At 37.5% G+C, this 20,094-nt stretch overlaps 1 protein-coding gene and 1 non-coding gene across 37 annotated transcripts in view; one reads left to right on the plus strand and one right to left on the minus strand.

The window, feature by feature from the left end:
• Positions 1-710: 710 nt before the first annotated feature.
• Positions 711-20,094, minus strand: part of ZNF568 (zinc finger protein 568) — a 30,791-nt gene continuing 11,407 nt past the window's right edge. For 19 of the 36 annotated variants that reach the window (XM_086351934.1, XM_086351921.1, XM_086351920.1 and 16 more), the window contains 3 exons: positions 9,937-10,063; positions 9,578-9,673; positions 3,373-6,355 (listed from right to left, as the gene is read on the minus strand). In XM_086351934.1, coding sequence (XP_086208060.1) covers positions 4,773-6,355; positions 9,578-9,673; positions 9,937-10,006 — 1,749 coding nt within the window. In that variant the 5' untranslated portion in view covers positions 10,007-10,063 and the 3' untranslated portion in view covers positions 3,373-4,772. Of the gene's footprint in view, positions 826-3,372; positions 6,356-8,135; positions 8,207-9,577; positions 9,674-9,936; positions 10,064-11,921; positions 12,101-20,094 lie in introns of those variants that run through there. The other 17 variants (XM_086351949.1, XM_086351950.1, XM_086351952.1 and 14 more) reach the window with 4 other exon arrangements.
• Positions 17,671-17,797, plus strand: LOC147353727 (small nucleolar RNA SNORA25). The gene has a single exon (XR_015146730.1). It is a non-coding gene; the product is annotated as a small nucleolar RNA SNORA25 (small nucleolar RNA).

Consider the following 20,094-nt stretch of genomic DNA (forward strand, 5'->3'; position numbering starts at 1 on the left):
GATCCCTGGGTTGGGAAGATCCCCTGGAGGAGGGTATGGCAATCCACTTCAGTACTCTTGCCTGGAGAATCCCCATGAACAAAGGAGCTTGGCAGGCTACAGTCCACATGGTCACAAAGAGTCCCTCTATCTGAAACAACAAATGGACTTGAAAAACTTTAAATCAAAGTCACATCAACTCTGTGAATTATATGCCGGTGTTTTCCAGTAATTTCATTGTTGTTTTTAATATCATAAGTCAATTCTGTTATTCTCTTCCACTGTATTTGTTTCCATCTACTCCCATTTTAACATTTTCTTTGCCCACTATTCTTGTTTCTGAAATCCTCCATCTAGGACTACTTAGATTACTAAATAGCATGCCAATACCCCTCCTCAGTCCTCCTCCCTTCACATCCCTTTAGTCTTTTAACAATGAGTTTTTGAAGAGACCAGGCCAGATGTCAAATAGCGGTTCTTAAAGAGTAGTTGGAGAACCCTCAGGGGTCTCTTAGGTCAAAATTATTTTCATAGTAATTTCAACACCTTTTTTCCTTTTTCACTTTCATTCTCTCCTGAGAGTAGTTTCCTGGTCTACATAACATGCAACATTGCTACAGAATGAATGCAGAGATGAGAATCCAACTGTCTTTCATTAAACTATTAAAGGTATTTGAAAATTTATATAATAATACAATTGTCATTGTTTTTCAAATATACTTTTCATAAAATGTTATTAACATGTGATGAGTTTATTTATAAATGAATTAAAAATTGTTGTTTCAGTTTGAGACTTGCTGTTGCAAAATGTCCCCATCTTAGGTCAGGTTCCCTGGGAGACAGAATCTGAAATGAAGCAGAATTGGTGGAAGGTGAAATTGAACTGTGACAGGGTTGCAAACTCTCAGGGAGCTCTAGGACTGAGATGGCTCTTCGCACTTCTCTAAATTGCCCTTGGGGAGGCAGTGTAGCCATGCATGATGCAGCTCTCTTCATCCGAAGGCAATTCTTACAGAGGAACTCAGTGGTAAGTAGCAAAGATTTTCAGCAGTTAGCTCAGAGAGAGGGGAGTATAAGGCAGAGCTTACATTCTAGAATTCCCTTAGTGATCTGGCTGAAATGACAGATGGCAGGACTACAGCTGGAGATGATGCTCTTAACTTCTTTCCTGTCCCACTTCCTTCATGCCTTTACCACTCTTTCTAGGAGCACTTAATAAATCACTTGTGTGGGAATTCTCATCTCAAGATCTGCCTCTGGCAAATTACAGGTAAAAGAATGTCCACAATATGACTCAATTCCATCCTATCTTTACTCCCAAATGTTTCGCCTTAGTCTGCTGCATTTTTAGCAACTGGTGACCATCCAGCTGGTGATATCCACAAAAGTGTAGTTTTCCTTTCTCTCTCTTTTCCTTATCTTTCATATCAGCAAACTTCAAATTAAGTCTGAAATCTAGAATGGAAACTATCAGGCAGTAACAGTTCATGTGTATCCAAGTGGAGAGGGATTTATTGTGATTTGATAGATTATTTTTATGTTATCTCAGTCACTTAGACCTTATTTCTACTCTTCAGGATAGGAAAAAAATTATAGAGACAAGATCATCTTCTTGTTGACATACAGTAAAATAGCCTTCCTAGACTTGAGATTCAGGTTTAGTCTCAGGCACTATATATCACCCAATCAGCACAGCCACTCTTAGTGGGACAGGCTAAAAAGGCACATAAGGTGGTCATTATGAGTGTAAGGGAAATTTAAAATTTTTCTGTTGACTCCAAAACTATGTAAAGGATGGGACAGAAAAAAAGTGAGATATGAGCCAAATAAAGAAGCATGAAGAAAATCAGAGTGAAAAATGAGTTTAGATCACCCCCTCAAATTTTGCAACTAAAAATATTTACACAGATTTTGTTGTGTGTATAAAACATGAACTTTGAAAAGTACTTTTTAAAAAGTCTACAAAAAAGTGTGCTTGCAAAATTGGACTTACCACAAAACCCATGAAAGAAGAGATTATGAAGTGACAACACATTTAGATATTTAAGTTTTGGGAAAGTGCTGATTTCATAAATATCAGTGCCTGCTATTTATAATTTTAAGTCATTGTCAGTCTTCAAAAATGACTAACTGAAGTAAAACTGAGCTTAGTCATGATTGTACTTCATAAATTTAGTCTAAGAATGATTTAATTTTGTAAAACTAGCTTCCAATAAATGCAACTGACATTCAAACATTCAAAGCTAAAGACTCCTTTTGAACAACATTCCAAATCATAATGGTTTTCTGTGCATCAAGTAATACTGCAGAGATGGTACAATAAAAAAATACCTGAAGGGCTGATTCACTTATTGTTTAACAGAGAATGAGATCCTTTCAGAGGAACGGTTATTACTGCTCAGGGTCTTAGACCACATACTGCTTTCAACCAAAACCAGATAGGTACATAAATCAAGGGTTGTAGAAGAAATAAAATGATCTGTAGGTTAAGAGTGAAGCAATTTTACATAATTGCTTAAGGCTATCCAAGGCTATGGTTTTTCCAGTGATCATGTATGGATGTAAGAGTTGGACTGTGAAGAAAGCTGAGCACCGCAGAATTGATGCTTTTGAACTGTGGTGTTGGAGAAGACTCTTGAGAATCCCTTGGACTGCAAGGAGATCCAACCAGTCTATTCTGAAGGAGATCAGCCCTGGGATTTCTTTGGAAGGAATGATGCTGAAGCTGAAACTCCAGTACTTTGGCCATTTCATGTGAAGAGTTGACTCATTGGAAAAGACTCTGATGCTGGAAGGAATTGGGGGCAGGAGGAGAAGGGGACGACAGGATGAGATGGCTGGATGGCATCAATGACTTGATGGACTTGAGTCTGAGTCAACTCCGGGAGTTGGTGATGGACAGGGAGGCCTGGTGTGCTGTGATTCATGGGGTTGCAAAGAGTCGGACACGACTGAGCAACCGGGCTGAACTGAACTGATCTCAAGAAAATAAAAGGTTTTCTTGTTTCAAAATATTGTAATAATTAATGATTATAATAATAATAATGCTTATGCTGGTTGTATGGAAATGTACAGAGTAAGAAGACTAATATTGTAGAGTTAGTTTCTCAAGATTTTTTTCTCTCCATAATGACTCTAATCATATTACTAACTCATTAGTTATGAATTCAACAAGTTGTCAACTAAAACAAGACACACTGAGAGAGTAGGGATCATTAGATCATGATACCCTAAAATTCTAAATAAAAATCACATTTGATTTGTCACATTGCCCTCTGATTTTCAAATTTTTAACAAATAATTACATGCTTCTTGAATCTAAGATATAATTGGTTGAAAATTAAGTCCTAAATAAAGAATGTGAAAAAAAAAGCATAAGACTGATGAGACATGTTAATTTCATATTAATTAGTAAACAGGATTATCACTTTTAATTACTAATTTTCTGGAAATATTTTTGACAAAACAGTTCAGCATCTGATAGAGCACATGAATCTATTATAACACTTTTCTCTATGCATTGTCATCCCCTAACCCATAAATTCTGTGAAGTAAGTACAAAAACAATATTAAGACATCCATTATCACCATCATGTATCATTAACTTTTCAGATTCATTTTATATGCTATTCATCTCTTTTTAAGGCATAAAAATTACAAGTAAAGCTAAAAGCCCCCTTCAATCAACACCCTGAATCCTAATCTCCTGCCAGAGACAACACTATCAATAATTTAATGTGTTCTTTTTAATCCATTTAAAATAGTTTTACATACATATTTCAGTAATAAAAACATAGTTCTATTTTTTGTGAATGACTTCACTCCAATTTACATGAATGTTATTTTACAGTATGCTTCAGCTAGATCTTAATTTTTTCCCACTCAACATTATTTTAGATAACAACCCATGTTACACAATACAGACCAAGTTCATTACTTTTAACTGCTGTATACTATTCCTTATTTTAATATCACATTTTATTCATTAGCCCTTCAATATATAGGTTGTTTTCTATTCAGATATATATATTTCTTATGCATAGTTGTGAATTTCTTTAGGAAGTCTATCCAGAAGAGAAACTACAGGGTCCTTTTAAAAAATGTTTCCCTGCCTCAAAGTCACAGACAGCATCCTGTTATTTCCTTCCAAGAAGTTCAGAGTTTGGCTGTTCACATTTCAGTGTTCAAATCCTCTGGAATTCTGTTTCTTTATATGTTGTAAGGTTGTATGTAATTTTATTTTCCCCAGTATGGAGATTCAAGTACTCCAACTATTTTTATTGACTAGGCTGTTCCTCCTACTGATTTATGATGTCATGTCTAATACACAACAAGTTCGCATATATTCACGGGTTTATTTCTAGGCATTCTATTCTGTAAAACTTTTCTATCTACCTATTAATGTACTAATATTACACACTATTAAATGACCATAACTTTGCTATACATGTAGTATATGGTAGAAGATATGTCCTCTCTGTTCTTTTTCAATATTATCTCAGCAATCCATAGACTTTTATTTCATATGAGGTTTAGAATCATTTTATAAAGATCCTAGAAAATTCCTGTTAAATGTTTGGAACTCTACCAGGTCTAGAGATTAAGTTGGGAAGAACAGACATTTTATAATACTGGGTTTTTCCATCTACATTCTCTCCTTTACTCCAATCTTTTGCCCTTCAATAAAGCTTTATAATTTTTTCAAAAGAATCTTGTTCATTTTTTGAGATTATGCCAAGATATTTTAAAGTTAAGTAAAGCTTGGGTTGAATTTAAAAGAAAGTCTTATTCATTTAGTACACTCGGCGTTTCTCACCTGTATGACCTCTCTTATGTATAGAAAGGGATGCTCTTTGAGAGAATGCTTTTCCACATTCATTACATTCATAGGGTTTCTCACCAGTGTGAATTCTCATATGTATAATAAGTAATGAGCATTGAGAGAAGGCTTTTCCACATTTATTACATTCATATGGTTTCTCCCCTGTATGACTTCTAACATGAAGAGTAAGGGATGAGATTCGAGAAAAAGCTTTACCGCACTCATTACATTTAAATGGTTTCTCTCCAGTATGAATTTTTTCATGTTCAAGGAGGTTTTGTCTCTGACTGAAAGCTTTTCCACATTGATTACAATGATAGGGTTTCTCTCCAGTATGAATTTTTTCATGTTCCGTGAGATTTGATTTCTGACTAAAGGCTTTTCCACATACTGTACACGCATAGGGTTTTTCACCGGTATGAATTCTCTGGTGTCGGATGAGGTTTGACATCTGAATAAAAGCTTTCCCACATTCATTACATTCATAAGGTTTTTCTCCAGTATGAATTTTCTGATGTGTAATGAGATTTTCTTTCCTGCTGAAGGCTTTTCCACATTCATTACATTCATAGGGTTTCTCAGCTGTATGATTTCTCATGTGTACAGTAAGGGATGAACTTTGAGAGAATGCTTTTCCACATTCACTACATACATAGGGTTTCTCACCTGTATGACTTCTCATATGTATAATAAATACTGAGCATTGAGAGAAGGCTTTTCCACATTTATTACATTTATAGGGTTTCTCCCCTGTGTGACTTCTCATATGTAGATTAACAGATGACATCCGAGAAAAAGCTCTACCACATTCATTACATGCATAAGGTTTCTCACCAGTATGAATTTTCTCGTGTTCAATAAGATTTTGCTTCTGGCTGAAGGCTTTTCCACATTCCTTACATTCATAGGGTTTTTCTCCAGTATGAATTCTCTCATGTTCAATGAGATTTGATTTCTGGCTGAAGGCCTTCCAACAATCTTTACATGCATAAGGTTTCTCTCCAGTATGAATTCTCTGGTGTCTAATAAGGTTTGACATCTGAATGAAAGCTTTTCCACATTCATTACACTTATATGGTTTTTCCCCAGTATGAATTTTTTGATGTGTAATAAGATTTTCCTTCCTACTGAAAGCTTTTCCACATTCCTTACATTCATAGGGTTTCTCTCCAGCATGACTTCTCTCATGTCTGATGAGGTCAAATCTATGACTAAAATCCTGTCCACACTGATTACACTTAAAGGGGGTTATGACATGGGATGAGCAATGGTAAAATGGTTTCCCATACTTATTACATTCATAACTTTTCTTTTTTATAAAGCCTTTCTCATAACTAAATAAGTTTAAACTATGTTCAAAATCCTTATCAAGTGAGTCACATTCGAAGAACTTTTGTCTTGAAGTAACAATGTCTGAGTCCAGAGGAAATACTTTTGCAACATTTTTATATTCAACGGCATTTTCCTTATTCAGAGTTTTCTTGGAGATGGATGTGACATTCCTCACAAGGGTTTCCTGTTGCTTCTTGATCTGTTCATCAACTTTCCAAACTTCTAAAATGGAGGACCAAAAATTATGACTTTTGAATATTTCTCCTACTGCTCTATTGATAACATTTCAGAAATTTGCTAAAGTGGGGGGACTTCCCTGGAAGTTCAGTGGTTAAGACTCTGTACTTCCACTGCAGGGGGTGCAAGTTCGATATCTGGTCAGGGAACTAAGATCCTGCATGCCACACAGCACAAACAAATACACAAACACACACACACACACACACACACAATGGAGGATTTAGGTACTTGAAAGGCAGGGAGAAGAGTGGGGCTGGAAAAAAAGAGGATGAATTTAAAGTCCGGAGTTACATACTGATTTGAAGGCAGGAACACATCTACATCATGAAGGTACATAAAGGAAAAAGAAGTCCATATGTAATTTAGAACTAGTTTCAATAATGTTCTTGAGGGCTGGAGAAGAGGAATTATGTAAAACACAGTTCATAAGAGAATAAGAAAAAATAAACAAATGGAGGAGAAATGAGAATCCTTTACAGAAGAGTAAAGAAGACATTTCCAAGAAGGGTGATCCATAGGATCAAATACAGAAGAGACTTTCCTCTTTCAACATGGTGGAATTAAACATCTCTATCTTCTCTCCCTGCAAACATGAAGAAAAAACAGAAAAAGAAATATGTGTTCAATTATACTAAAAGGCAGCTAAACTGCAATTCCAAAGTATAAGGAAAGTCAGGATAGACATAAATAGGTAGGAAAGAAACCAAGAGACAGTGGCTGTTATTTCTTGTCTCAGACAGAAAGCATGGTGAACAGAGTTCTCCAAAACAGAAGGCACACCCTGTGGACAGAATGAATGAGTCATTTTTTACAACAATGGAATCTGGATGTGTTAAGACTGCCTGGTGGAACATAATCATCTTGTTCTGACCCTGTCAAAAGGTAGGAAAGACAGAACTAAATAGATGCAAATATCTGCAGAGATGCAAATAGCTATTATTCTCATATAAGCAGGATATTGACATAGGAAGGTAGAAGAGAAACTAAGTGTTAGAGAAAGCATGCAACTAATAATCTCTGATTCAGAAGAAGTGAAGAGCAAACCAACTCTTAACACAAAACTCTGTGACAGAGGAAGTCGATACAAGCAACAGAGGCTTCCTACTAGCTCAGAGTATTTTTCTAGACAATCTCCAACACTTCTTCAGTAAACAATGGGTCCAGCAGGAAATATCCTTATTCAAAGATGAGGAATGACAGTTATTCAGATCTATATGACACTACAAGAACCAAAAAATATGAATATAAAAGCTGAAAGGAAAAACTGATATTGACTGATCAATAAGTCTCATAAAGTTCGAAAGCTTTAAAGAAAAACAAACCTATGGGCATCCAGACAAACAAATCAAGTCATGTATGAAGGAAAACAATCAGGCTTCAGATTTCTCCAAGCAACATTCAAATCCAAGAAGCAGTAGGGGACTATCTAAAGTCTTCAGGGAACTGTCTACAAAAACCTCTAGAGAAGACAGTGTGACCTAAGAATTTTATACATAGCCAACTATCAACTAAATATAAAGTTTTTTTTAAAAAAGATATTTTCTTAATTTCAAAATCTCAGGAACTCTAGTTCCCACTAAATTATAAGCTCCCTGAAGACAGGACTTTGTTTTTTTTTTATTGTTTTATGCCCATATCCAGAATAGTATTTTATCTATATTGTTACAACTATTAATGCGGTTTCCTTTTCCTTATATCTTCTACTGGTTGTTGAAGTATACATGAAAACAACTGATTTTTACTTGTTAATTTGATACCTTACCATATCACTGAATTCTCTTTAAGTTTGTTGAAGTTGAATCTCTTGTGTTTTAAGGGACATCATCTTATCATCTGTAAATAAAGATGGTTTTATAGGGTCCTTTCCAATTCCATTAGCACTATTTTTTTTCTCTTGTCTATTACTTAGGTATAAACTTAGTAAGAAATTTACAAAAGGTATAAAGGAAACCTTGGAAAGCATTTCTGAAGGATACAAAACAGGCAGATCCGAATAAAGATCTTGGATAGAAAACCTTGACAGTATAAAGATGTCAGCTCTCTGAAAGTTCATTTATACTTCTGACACATTCCCAGCAAAAAAATCCAACAGGTTTTTCTCTGGAAATAGATAGTTAAATTTAAAATTCATACAGTGACGGGGATTCCCTGGTGGCTCAGTTGGTAAAGAATCCACCTGCCAATGCAGGAGATATGGGTCGGATCCCTGATCTGAGAAAATCCCACATGCTGTTGAGCAACTAAACCCGTGCGTCACAACTATTGAGACTGTGCTCTAGAGTCCAAGAGCCACAGCTACTGAAGTCTGAGTGCCCTAGAGCCCGTGCTCTGCAACAAGAGAAGCCATCACAATGAGAAGCCCGTGCACACCAAAGAAGAGTAGCAAGCCCCTGTTCACTGAAATTAGAGGAAAGCCCGCATAACAACAAAGACCCAGCACAGACCAAAAAAAAAAATCCATAATTCCTTTAATAAACTGTTCCACCTTAAAATAAAAAACACCAATAAACAAAAAATAAATTAAAAAAATAAAATTCATATGGTGAAATAAACAAGAATGGTCAGCAGGACTCTGAAAAAAAGTGTACTTAACTTGGAAAAGAAAGGGACTGAATGTGAAGGGTAAGAGAGACTCACTTTTTAATGTTACCTTTTGGATTGTTAATATTTTTTAACCAAGGGTGCCTATATTATATTTCAAAAAAATTAAAGGAATGAAAGGTGTGAATAAGAAAGGAGGAGGTAACAAGCTGTAAGTCAGAGACTTTCAAAGCTATATTGGATTGTGAGAGTTGTGAAGTACAACAGAAAGTGTGAGTATTGTTACAAAACAAATCTGAAGCTTTTCAAAATAGAAAGAAGAAAAGAAATGAAAGGGAATTTAATTCAAATATTGAACACACAAAAAAGAAAACCTGTGAATGCAAAGGAATAAGAAAGCTTAAGGATCATAGAAAGGGACACTAATCCTGAAAGTAAGGCTGTAAATGAGCTAGGAAGTTTTAGTATTTAAAATTTGAAAAAAGGAAGAGAGCTGCAACATAAGAAGAACAGTATCTAGAAGTGTCACCATAATTCAAGGCATTCATATCTTCTGTCATTCTAGAAGACTTAAGCAAATCTTGGAAAACGTGAAATGGTATCAACCTCCTGAACAACTGCTATGTGGCTTTCTCATTCAGACCTGCCTTTTCACTTATTCACCTGGACAGTGCCGCCCAAGCATTTCTTCTTCTACCACCCATGGCTCCTCTTCCTGCTCCAACTTGAAGATCACATCTGGTTTGGTGACTTGACAACCTATTTTGAGAGACAACAAAGGACCTGAATGTTAATGCTGGAGACAACCATCCAGATCTTGGGTTGAGTCCTGGGGACTGGAGGGCCTACGAAAGACGATGGAGGAACTTTCACAGTGATACAAAATAATTAGCATTTATTCTAAAGACTAGCACATACAATCATATGAAGACAGGAAATGCTAGTTAAAGACATATAGCAAGTTGAAGTCTTCACATATTTCAAAGACAGAATTCTATGTAAGACTGCAAAGCTATCCTTACCCACTGTGACTAGGTTGCTGTAGTTCTCCAGCATCACATCACGGTACAAGTTCCTCTGAGCAGGTTTCATTTGCTGCCATTCCTCCTGTGTGAGGTCCACAGCCACATCCTTAAATGTCACTGTTTCCTGTTAAAACACAATTTGAAGTCATCAAAGCTAAACACTGTGGTCAAAACATGCAACAACTCATTTAGCTAGTATCCAGGGTTCAGATACCATATATCAAGTTTTCTAATTTCTAAATACTTAATTTTGTATTTATACTGTGGGAGAAGATATACCATAATAGAAATACCCTGTAGGAATGTGTTATTACTTAATCAGCAAACTTATTAGTTCATCATTTATTTTGCAGGAAGCTGGAAACAGTTGTCACTGATTTGTATTGGGCTGTGACAGAGATGACACAGATATGATTCACAGGCTCAGAACCTGTCCAAGCAGTTGTGTGATCTAATAAGAAAGAGGACATGGGAATAGTAGGGAAGTAATAGACAGAAGGTAAATGGGTAACTAAATGGTGGTACACCCAGATAAAGGAATATTACTCAGTGCTAAAAAGAAATGTGCTATCAAGCCATGAAAAGACATGGAGGAATCTTAAATGCATGTAACTAAGTGAAAGAAGCTGAGCTGAAAAGGCTATCTACGGTATGATTCCACTACAACATTCTGGAAAAGGCAAAACTATAGAAACAGTAAAAAGATTAGTGGATACCAGGCATTGGAGGAGAGGAAAGAAATGAGCAGACAAAGCACAGAGGATTTTTAGGTCAGTGAAAATATTCTGTATGATACTATAATGATGGATACATGTATATATGTGTGTGTGTATATTAGTTGCTCAATCATTTCCGACCCTTGGTGACCCATAAACTGCAGCCCACCAGGCTCCTCTGTCAAGGGAATTTTCCAGACAAGAATACTGGAGTGGGTTGCCATTCGCCTCTCCAGGAGATCCTCCGGATCGAGGGATCAAACCCTGGTCTCCTGCATTGCAGGCAGATACACATACACACACACACATATATATATACACACACACACACACAATATATATATACACACACACACCAATCTTTACCAACGAGCTACCAGGCAAGCACCCATATATATACACACACATATATATATATGTACATACATTTGTCCAAATTCATTGATTGTACAACACCAAGAGTGAGTCTGAGTGTAAACTACTGGACATTGGGTGAACATGATATGTCAATATAGGACCATCAATTGTAACAACTGTACCACTCTGATGGGGGATGTTGATAATGGGCAAGGCTATGCACCTGTGGAGGCAAGGGGTATATGGAGAACCTCTGTACCTTCCTCTCAACTTTGCTGTGAACTTGAAACTGCTCTTTAAAAGCAAACAAACAAAAAAATATATATAAAGAGTTATAAACCATTATCAAGTGGGCTTTATCCCAGGAATGCTGATTTAACAATACTGATTTAACATCTGAAAATAAACTAATGTAATACACAATGTGGACAGAATAAAGAATAAATTCATATGATCATCTCAACAGCTGCAGAAAAAGCACTTGACAAAACCCAATACTTTTTCATGAGAAAAATGCTTACACCTGTTAAAAACAAGACAACAGGCCCAAAATGGAGTCACTTATGCTAAGCCTCATGTCACCAAACTGAGACTTAATTAGTTTCAGCCTCTCCTAGAACTGGACTATTAAACCAGCCAAGCAGAAATCACCTGATGATCATTAGTGAAGTAATCTGTCTGATAAACCCTATCATCCCCTAAGGGAAAGTAATCGGGCCAGAACCAGTCTGCTTTTTGCTACTGTAACTTCCTTGCCCCTTTCCCTCTGCATGTAAAATTAACTTGGTATATAGCTCCTCAAAGTTCCTGTATATCTGCTAGATTGGAAGTTCTCTGACTCATGAATCATGGAATAAAGCCAGTAAGATCTTCAAAATGTACTCAAGTTGAATTTGTATTTTAACACACCCTTTGACTTGGCCCATGTACTCCAGTGATCGGGCAAGTGAAGAGCTTGCCCCAGGAAGCTGCTCGCCCATTCACCTGAGTGAACACAATCTGGAGGAGCTGGGAGCCCATCCCACAGCCTGTGTCAAGACCAGGTGATCTGCAGCCCAAAACAGAGCCCAAAGTCCACAAAGTCAACCTGTATAAGAATAAAGACCTGTTGTTCTACTCAGAAAAGAAGCAGAAAAGCTGAAAAGAAACCTGATTTAACACATAGTTGATTGAAAATTTTTCAAAGAACTAAGCTCTCAAAATGAAACTGGATTTAGATATTTTTATTGGTCAACGGGCTGTAGAATCTGACATCATGAGTTCAAATCCTGGCCTCAAAATTTACTAATTGTGTGGGAATTCCCTGGAAGTCCAGTGGTTAGGACTTGGTTCTTTCACTGCCTTGGCCCAGGTTCAATCCCTGATCAGGGAACTAAGATTCCCATAAGCCTCTCAGCATAGCCAAAAAAATTTTTTTTCTTTTTTTAACGAATTGTGTAAACTCAACAAATAGCCAAATTTGAACCTCATCTGTAAAGTGGCATTTTCCTCAAAGGGTTGTTATGAGGACTAAATGAGACCAAAAAAATGTGAAAAAAGCAGAACTGAGCCTGGCACCCAGTAACCATTTAATAAATGTTCCAGGAATAAATAACCCTTATTGGGCTTTCTTGGCAGTTCAGACAGTAAAGAATGCACCTGTAATGCAGGAGATCTGGGCTCGATCCCTGGGCCAGGAAGATCCCCTGGAGAAGGAATGGCTACCCACTCCAGTACTCTTGCCTAGAGAATTCCAAGGATAGAGGAGTCTGGTCCATAAGGTCACAAAGAATCGGACATGACTGAGTGACTAACACTTTCACTTTTCATGGAATATGAACCATTAAAAAAATAGGGAACAACAAAAACTGTGTTTTTCACTACCTCTAGTAAATTACCATTTGAACATCTTTCCAACTAACTAGTGTATGAGCATAAATTTCATATCCAAAAAGACTTGACAGAAACTGTAAAACAAGTAACAAAAGTAAATATGGGTTAATTTCTAACTGTATACAATGATGAATCAGTGCTTTATAACAGTCTATTTTCCTAAGATATTGATGCTCTTTACATGTATATATGCCAAGGATTCCATTTTTGGAGCAAGGAACAAAGGGGATTGTCAAAAAACATAAATTTAATTTGTGTCATTAAATTTTTGTTTTATTTTCCTATCAGACAGAACCAAGAAAAAGATGAGAATCACCCTAGCCCTGACAGGAAGCCTTAACATTTCCAGAGGTCCTGCTGGTAATCACAGCAGTCTCCTTCTCCTTCATTTTTAAGATACTTAACATGATAAATCTTTTTTAGAAATAAAGTTTACAGTGAAGCTAAGCTAAGCTAAGTCACTTCAGTCGTGTCCGACTCTGTGTGACCCCATAGACGGCAGCCCATCAGGCTCCCCCATCCCTGGGATTCTCCAGGCAAGAACACTGGAGTGGGCTGCCATTTCCTTCTCCAGTGCATGAAAGTGAAAAGTGAAAGGGAAGTCGCTCAGTCGTGTCCGACTCTTAGCGACCCCATGGACTGCAGCCCACCAGGCTCCTCCGCCCATGGGACTTTTCAGGCAAGAGTACTGGAGTGGGGTGCCATTGCCTTCTCTGTTACAGTGAAGGCATAAAGGTAATTATGTATCAATTCTATGGTGTGTATGCTGACTGGCAACTTTTTGTAAAAGGATATTTTTTCCTTAAAGTTATACAAATATTAAATAAATGTTATTCTTTCTAAAACTTGGAGCATAATACACAGTATTTTTCATGTTTTTTTCTTGGATATTATATACATTTTTATTTTCCAAATGTCTTCTACACTCAGCTTGAACAGAACTGCCTTATTCTAAAAGGTGTATTTAGAATATCTGAGATTTCAATAAATCTGAAGATTAAAGAGAATTCATATTGAATTAATAATGACAATTTTATTTTTTAAAAGTATATATTAAAAATTTACTCAAATCCTCTTCTAGGTCTCAGTAATGTTTTAAAGGTTTCTTTCTCCCATATACATCTTTTTTTCCTTTAGGATTTTGTTTCTACTCTTAACATCTTTCTTCCATTTTACTTTATTCATTTTTAAAGTTTATATATTATTTGGCTGCCCCACAGGGTTTTCAGGATCTTAGTTCCCCAACCAGGGTTTGAATTCTGACCATGGCATGAAAGTGCTGAGTCTTAACCACAGTACTGCCAGGGAATTCCCAGCTTCCATTTTATTTCTGAACTGGTTGTGGTTTGTATTAATATATAGAAATGTTATTAATTTTTGCATATTAATTTTGTGTCCATACTGTTTTGAATTCTCTTGTTTCATCTTCAGGTGCACACACACATAAATGTATCACCTAGAAATAATAATTTTGTATGCACCTTCCCAACTTTTACCTTTTTTCTCTTTTCTATATGTATATAGTGGTGGTGGTGGTGTAGTCACTAAGTCATGTCCAACTCTTGCAACCCCACAGACTGTAGCCTGCCAGGACCCTCTGTCCATGGGATTCTCCAGGTGAGAATACTGGAGTAGGTTACCATTTCCTTCTCCAGAGGATCTTCCCAACCCAGGAATCAAACACCAGATCTGCATTGCAGGCAGATTCTTTACTGACCAAACTATGAGGGAAGCCCTTTATGTATATAGAATTTTAGTAAATAAATGTGGTAGCATGAGCAATCTGGTCATATTCCTGACTTTAGTAGGAATATGTCTCATTTTCCACAGTAAATATGATTCTGGCTTTTAGCTTATTATGAATGTAGAATGATTTTTTAAAATACCATGTTAAGGAAGTATCCTTTTACTTCTATTTTATAAATATATCCTCCTAAAAGTCTCACATTCTGATTTAAGAAAAATTAGCAGTTCTATGGAGCTGATTATATTTTTTCTTGAATAGGATAAATTATATTAGTGGATTTTCTTAAAATGAAACATCTCTGTGATAGAAAAAAAATGTTTCAATTATTCTCTGATTACAGATAGTCCCTAACATACAATAGTTTGACTTATAAATTTTCCACTTTACAATGGAGAGAAAGTGAAGAAAATGTAGATACCTCAAATTTTTAATCTTTTCTCATGTTAGCTATATGTAGTAGAATATTCTCTGGTGATGCTGGGCAGTGGCAACAAGCCATAGCTCCCAGTCAGCCGATGATCACAAAGGTAAACAATCAATAAACTCGTACAACTATTCTGTACCCACTCAGCCATTCTGTTTTTCATTTTCACTAGAGTATTCAATAAATCACATGTGATATTCAACACTTTACTATGAAACAGGCTTTGTGTTAGATGATTTTCCACAACTATAAGCCAATGTAAGTGTTCTGAGCATACTTAAGGTAGGCTAAACTAAGCTACGATGTTTGGTAGGTTAGATGTGCAGGCTAAGTCCCTTTAGTCATGTCTGACTCTTTGCGACCCTATGGACTGTAGCCGATTCTCCAGGCAAGAATACTGGAGTGGAATTTGGAACTATAGCCAAATACTTCCCTGGAGGAGGGAATCTGGCTATAATTTGCTTCAAAATATTGTTCATTTTTTCCACAAAGGATTGGGGGTCTCCTGCTTGAAGGGAATCTTTCATCCCCAAGCTTTCAGCTACTTGTTGAGTAATTTTAGAGTTAAAGGCAGGTTCAGTATCACTTTGTATAAATTGAGATAATCCGAAATGTGGGATTATCTCCTAAAGCAAGTTTTTTGTTACCTTCAAGACCTGTTCTGTCTGTGTGGGAAAAGTTTCTATTCATCCAGTGAATGTGTCTTCCATTACTAATAAATATTTGCATCTTCTGGACTTGGGCATCTTATTAAAATTAATTTGCCAATTCTCCTCCATGTTGCTTCCTCAGTGATGAATAGGTCTAACTAGTGGAGGAGGGGGTGATGCTGTTCTAGGATTATTTTGTAAACATGTGTCACATGATTTGGTAACCTAAGCCACCACCATTTTTATTCCTTTGCTTACAAACAACTTTGCAATAAATTTCAAAGGGCTTTCCAAAAAGCCTTGTATCCATAGTGGGTGGTTTCACATAAAGTCTTGATTACTTTCCATTGCTGAACTTGTGGAAACATAAGGTTAGATGTATTAAATATTATTAAATATATTTTCAATTTATAATATTTTCAAATTATGATGGGTTTAACAGACGTAAGTCAGGAAGGTCTGTAGTCTATAATTCTTTGCAATTCCAATTAAAATCCCAACGGGTTTTTTTCCTTAGATAGGAAATAAACTGATTTTAAAATTCAAAGAGAAGCACACAGGTCCCAAAGTAGCTGAGAAATTTCTTAAAAACTAGAACACTGTTTGTGCAGATCCCTATCAATCAAACAGGGTTACTATAAAGTAATTAAAACAATGTAAACACATATACACACACAGAGTATAGTACTGGTATGCTGCTGCTGCTGCTAAGTCACTTCAGTCATGTCCGACTCTGTGTGACCCTATAGACGGCAGCCACCAGGCTCCCCCATCCCTGGGATTCTCCAGGCAAGAACACTGGAGTGGGTTGCCATTTCCTTCTCCAATGCAGGAAAGTGGAAAGTGAAAGTGAAGTCGCTCAGTCATGTCCGACTCTTCCCAACCCCATGGACTGCAGCCTACCAGGCTCCTCCATCCATGGGATTTTCCAGGCAAGAGTACTGGAGTGGGGTGCCATTGCCTTCTTCGATAGTACTGGTATAGATGTAGACAGATTAAAGAAACAGAATAAAGAGCCTAGAAATGGGCTTCCCTGGTGGCTCAGTGGTAAAGAATCCACCTGCCAACGGAGGGGACATGCGTTTGATCCCTGGTCCAGGGAAGATCCTACATGCTAGGGAGCAACTAAGTCTATGCACAACTACTGAGCCCACATACCACAACAACTGAAGCCTGCATGCTCCAGAGCCTGAGCTCAGCAACAAGAGAAGCCACTGCAATGAGAAACCCTGGTACCGCGACAAAGAATAGCTCCCACTTGCCACAACTAAGCAGAGAAGGCAATGGTACCCCACTCCAGTACTCTTGCCTGGAAAATCCCATGGACAGAGGAGCCTGGTGGGCTGCAGTCCATGGGGTTGCTAGGAGTCGGACACGACTGAGCAACTTCACTTTCACTTTTCACTTTCATGCATTGGAGAAGGAAATGGCAACCCACTCCATGTTCCTGCCTGGAGAATCCCAGGGATGGGGGAGCCTGGTGGGCTGCCATCTATGGGGTCGCACAGAGTCAGACACGACTGAAGTGACTTAGCAGCAGCAGCAGCAAACACAACTAAGAAGCCCGAACACAGCAATGAAGGCCCAGCACAGCCATAAATAAATAAATAAACGTTTAAAAACTAAATAGCCAAAAAATAAATAAAAAATAAAAAAATAAAAAATAAATAGCCTAGAAATGATTAAGCATGTATATGGTAAAAGTGGCATCACAAAGGAAGTATTTATTTAACAAACAGTATTGGAACAACTGGTCTCCTACATGCAAAAATAATTTTACTGATATAATTAGCAGCCAATTCCTACCTTGGACCAATTACAAAATTGAATTCCAGGTGGATCAAAGACTAAATACGGAAAACAAAGGTTTGAAAAGAAACTATCTCTATATTGTAATATTAAGAAAGATATCTTAGAAAAGACAACATTGGCAACTCATGAAAGAAGATTTCATTAATGTTGCACAGGTCATTTCAAAGAGGGCTTATGAGACCAAAACCGGGAGCTCTTAATGCTGTGACCAAAGATTGAAGTTCTCCATAGAATATTACAGTCACTCAAAAGTGCTATGTTTTCCTAAGGAGATAAGATTTAACCACTCATATACAGGACTGGTGATATACGAAAGTAAAAATAAATGTCCCCCAAGTTTAACAACAATAAAAATTAATGTTGCATATTAATTTTGATTGAATTCTTATTGTATGCCATACTTGTCATAGGCTAGATATAACTACTCAAATTTAAAGTTTATATACAACAAAAGATACACGATAATATGTAACTGACAAATTAGGAGACAAATTAGAAATTAGAAGATACCTGCATAAATCCTAATGCTGAAGCACGCATTCTTAAAATTCCTTAATTTCAAGTGGAAAAAGGACTAACAACATAAAATGGACAAATAAAAAAATAAATAAATAAAATGGACAAATAATATGAACAGTCAATTGGCAAAATTTACATTTCTTCACTTAGGAGTGGATTTCCATTTGTACAGTATCATAAGAGTGTGGTCCTAGAGTCAGGCTGAGTGGGTTTAAATCCTCTTTATTATATACTTCATGCATGAAGTTATGAAAGTTTTTTAATCTCTGTGCTTCATTTCCTTTTTCTGTAAAAATTAAAATAATATCGACTTCACAAGCTTCTGGTAATGATTACAGGAAATAAGCTATGTAAAATTTATAGCACAAAATAACTAGTACATAATAGGTACTCAATAAAACTATTATACTTATTGAAGATTTTTTTTACCTGCTATGTAGTCTATTCAAATATAAATAAATCTGCCATGGAATATAATTTTAACCATATTCTAGAACGAGTTACCCCACGTCCGAGGTTGGGGCGGCGGCCGAGAGTGCCAGGCTGCGACGGCGCGGGAACGGTGAGAGGAGCTACCCCGCATCCAAGGTCAGGGGGGCGGCTGGGAGGAGCTACCCCACGCCCCCACGCCCAAGGCCAGGGGCGGCGGCCGGGAGGCCGACCCCACATCCAAGGAGCCATGGCTGCGTGGGCGCAGGAGGGCCTAGAGGAGCTATCCCACGTTGAAGGTCAGGAAGGGCGGCGATGAGCAGATACCCCTCGTCCAAGGTAAGGAGCAGCGGCTGCGCTTTGCTGGAGTAGCCGTGAAGAGATACCCCACGCCCAAGGTAAGAGAAACCCAAGTAAGATGGTAGGTGTTGCAAGAGGGCATCAGAGGGCAGACACACTGAAACCATAATCACAGTAAACTAGTCAATCTAATCACACTAGGACCACAGCCTTCTCTACGTCAATGAAATTAAGCCATGCCCATGGGGCAACCCAAGATGGGCAGGTCATGGTGGAGAGATCTGACAGAATGTGGTCCACTGGAGAAGGGAATGGCAAATCACTTCAGTATTCTTGCCTTGAGAACCCCATGTACAGTATGAAAAGGCAAAATGATAGGATACTGAAAGAAGAACTCCCCAGGTCAGTAGGTCCCCAATATGCTACTGGAGATCAGTGGAGAAATAACTCCAGAAAGAATGAAGGGATGGAGCCAAAGCAAAAACAATACCCAGTTGTGGATGTGACTGGTGATAGAAGCAAGGTCCGATGCTGTAAAGAGCAATATTGCATAGGAACTTGGAATGTCAGGTCCATGATTCAAGGCAAATTGGAAGTGGTCAAACAAGAGATGGCAAGAGTGAACGTCGACATTCTAGGAATCAGAGAACTGAAATGGACTGGAATGGGTGAATTTAACTCAGATGACCATTATGTCTACTTCTGCGAGCAGGAATCCCTCAGAAGAAATGGAGTAGCCATCATGGTCAACAAGAGTCTGAAATGCAGTACTTGGATGCAATCTCAAAAATGACAGAATGACCTCTGTTCGTTTCCAAGGCAAACCATTCAGTATCACAGTAATCCAAGTCTATGCCCCAACCAGCAACGCTGAAGAAGCTGAAGTTGAACAGTTCTATGAAGACCTACAAGAACTTTTAGAACTAACACCCAAAAAAGATGTCCTTTTCGTTATAGGGGACTGGAATGCAAAAGTAGGAACTCAAGAAACACCTGGAGTAACAGGAAAATTTGGCCTTGGAATACAGACTGAAGCAGGGCAAAGACTAATAGAGTTTTGCCAAGAAAATGCACTGGTCATAGCAAACACCCTATTCCAACAACACAGGAGAAGACTCTACACATGGACATCACCAGATGGTCAACATCGAAATCAGATTGATTATATTCTTTGCAGCCAAAGATGGAGAAGCTCTATACAGTCAGCAAAAACAAGACCAGGAGCTGACTGTGGCTCAGATCATGAACTCCTTATTGCCAAATTCAGACTTAAATTGAAGAAAGTAGGGAAAACCACTAGACCATTCAGGTATGACCTAAAACAAATCC

Source organism: Bos grunniens, chromosome 18 (assembly GCF_055505025.1).
Source record: "Bos grunniens cultivar Pamir isolate PY7600 chromosome 18, Bosgru_T2T1.0, whole genome shotgun sequence".
NCBI classification, from domain to species: domain Eukaryota; kingdom Metazoa; phylum Chordata; class Mammalia; order Artiodactyla; family Bovidae; genus Bos; species Bos grunniens.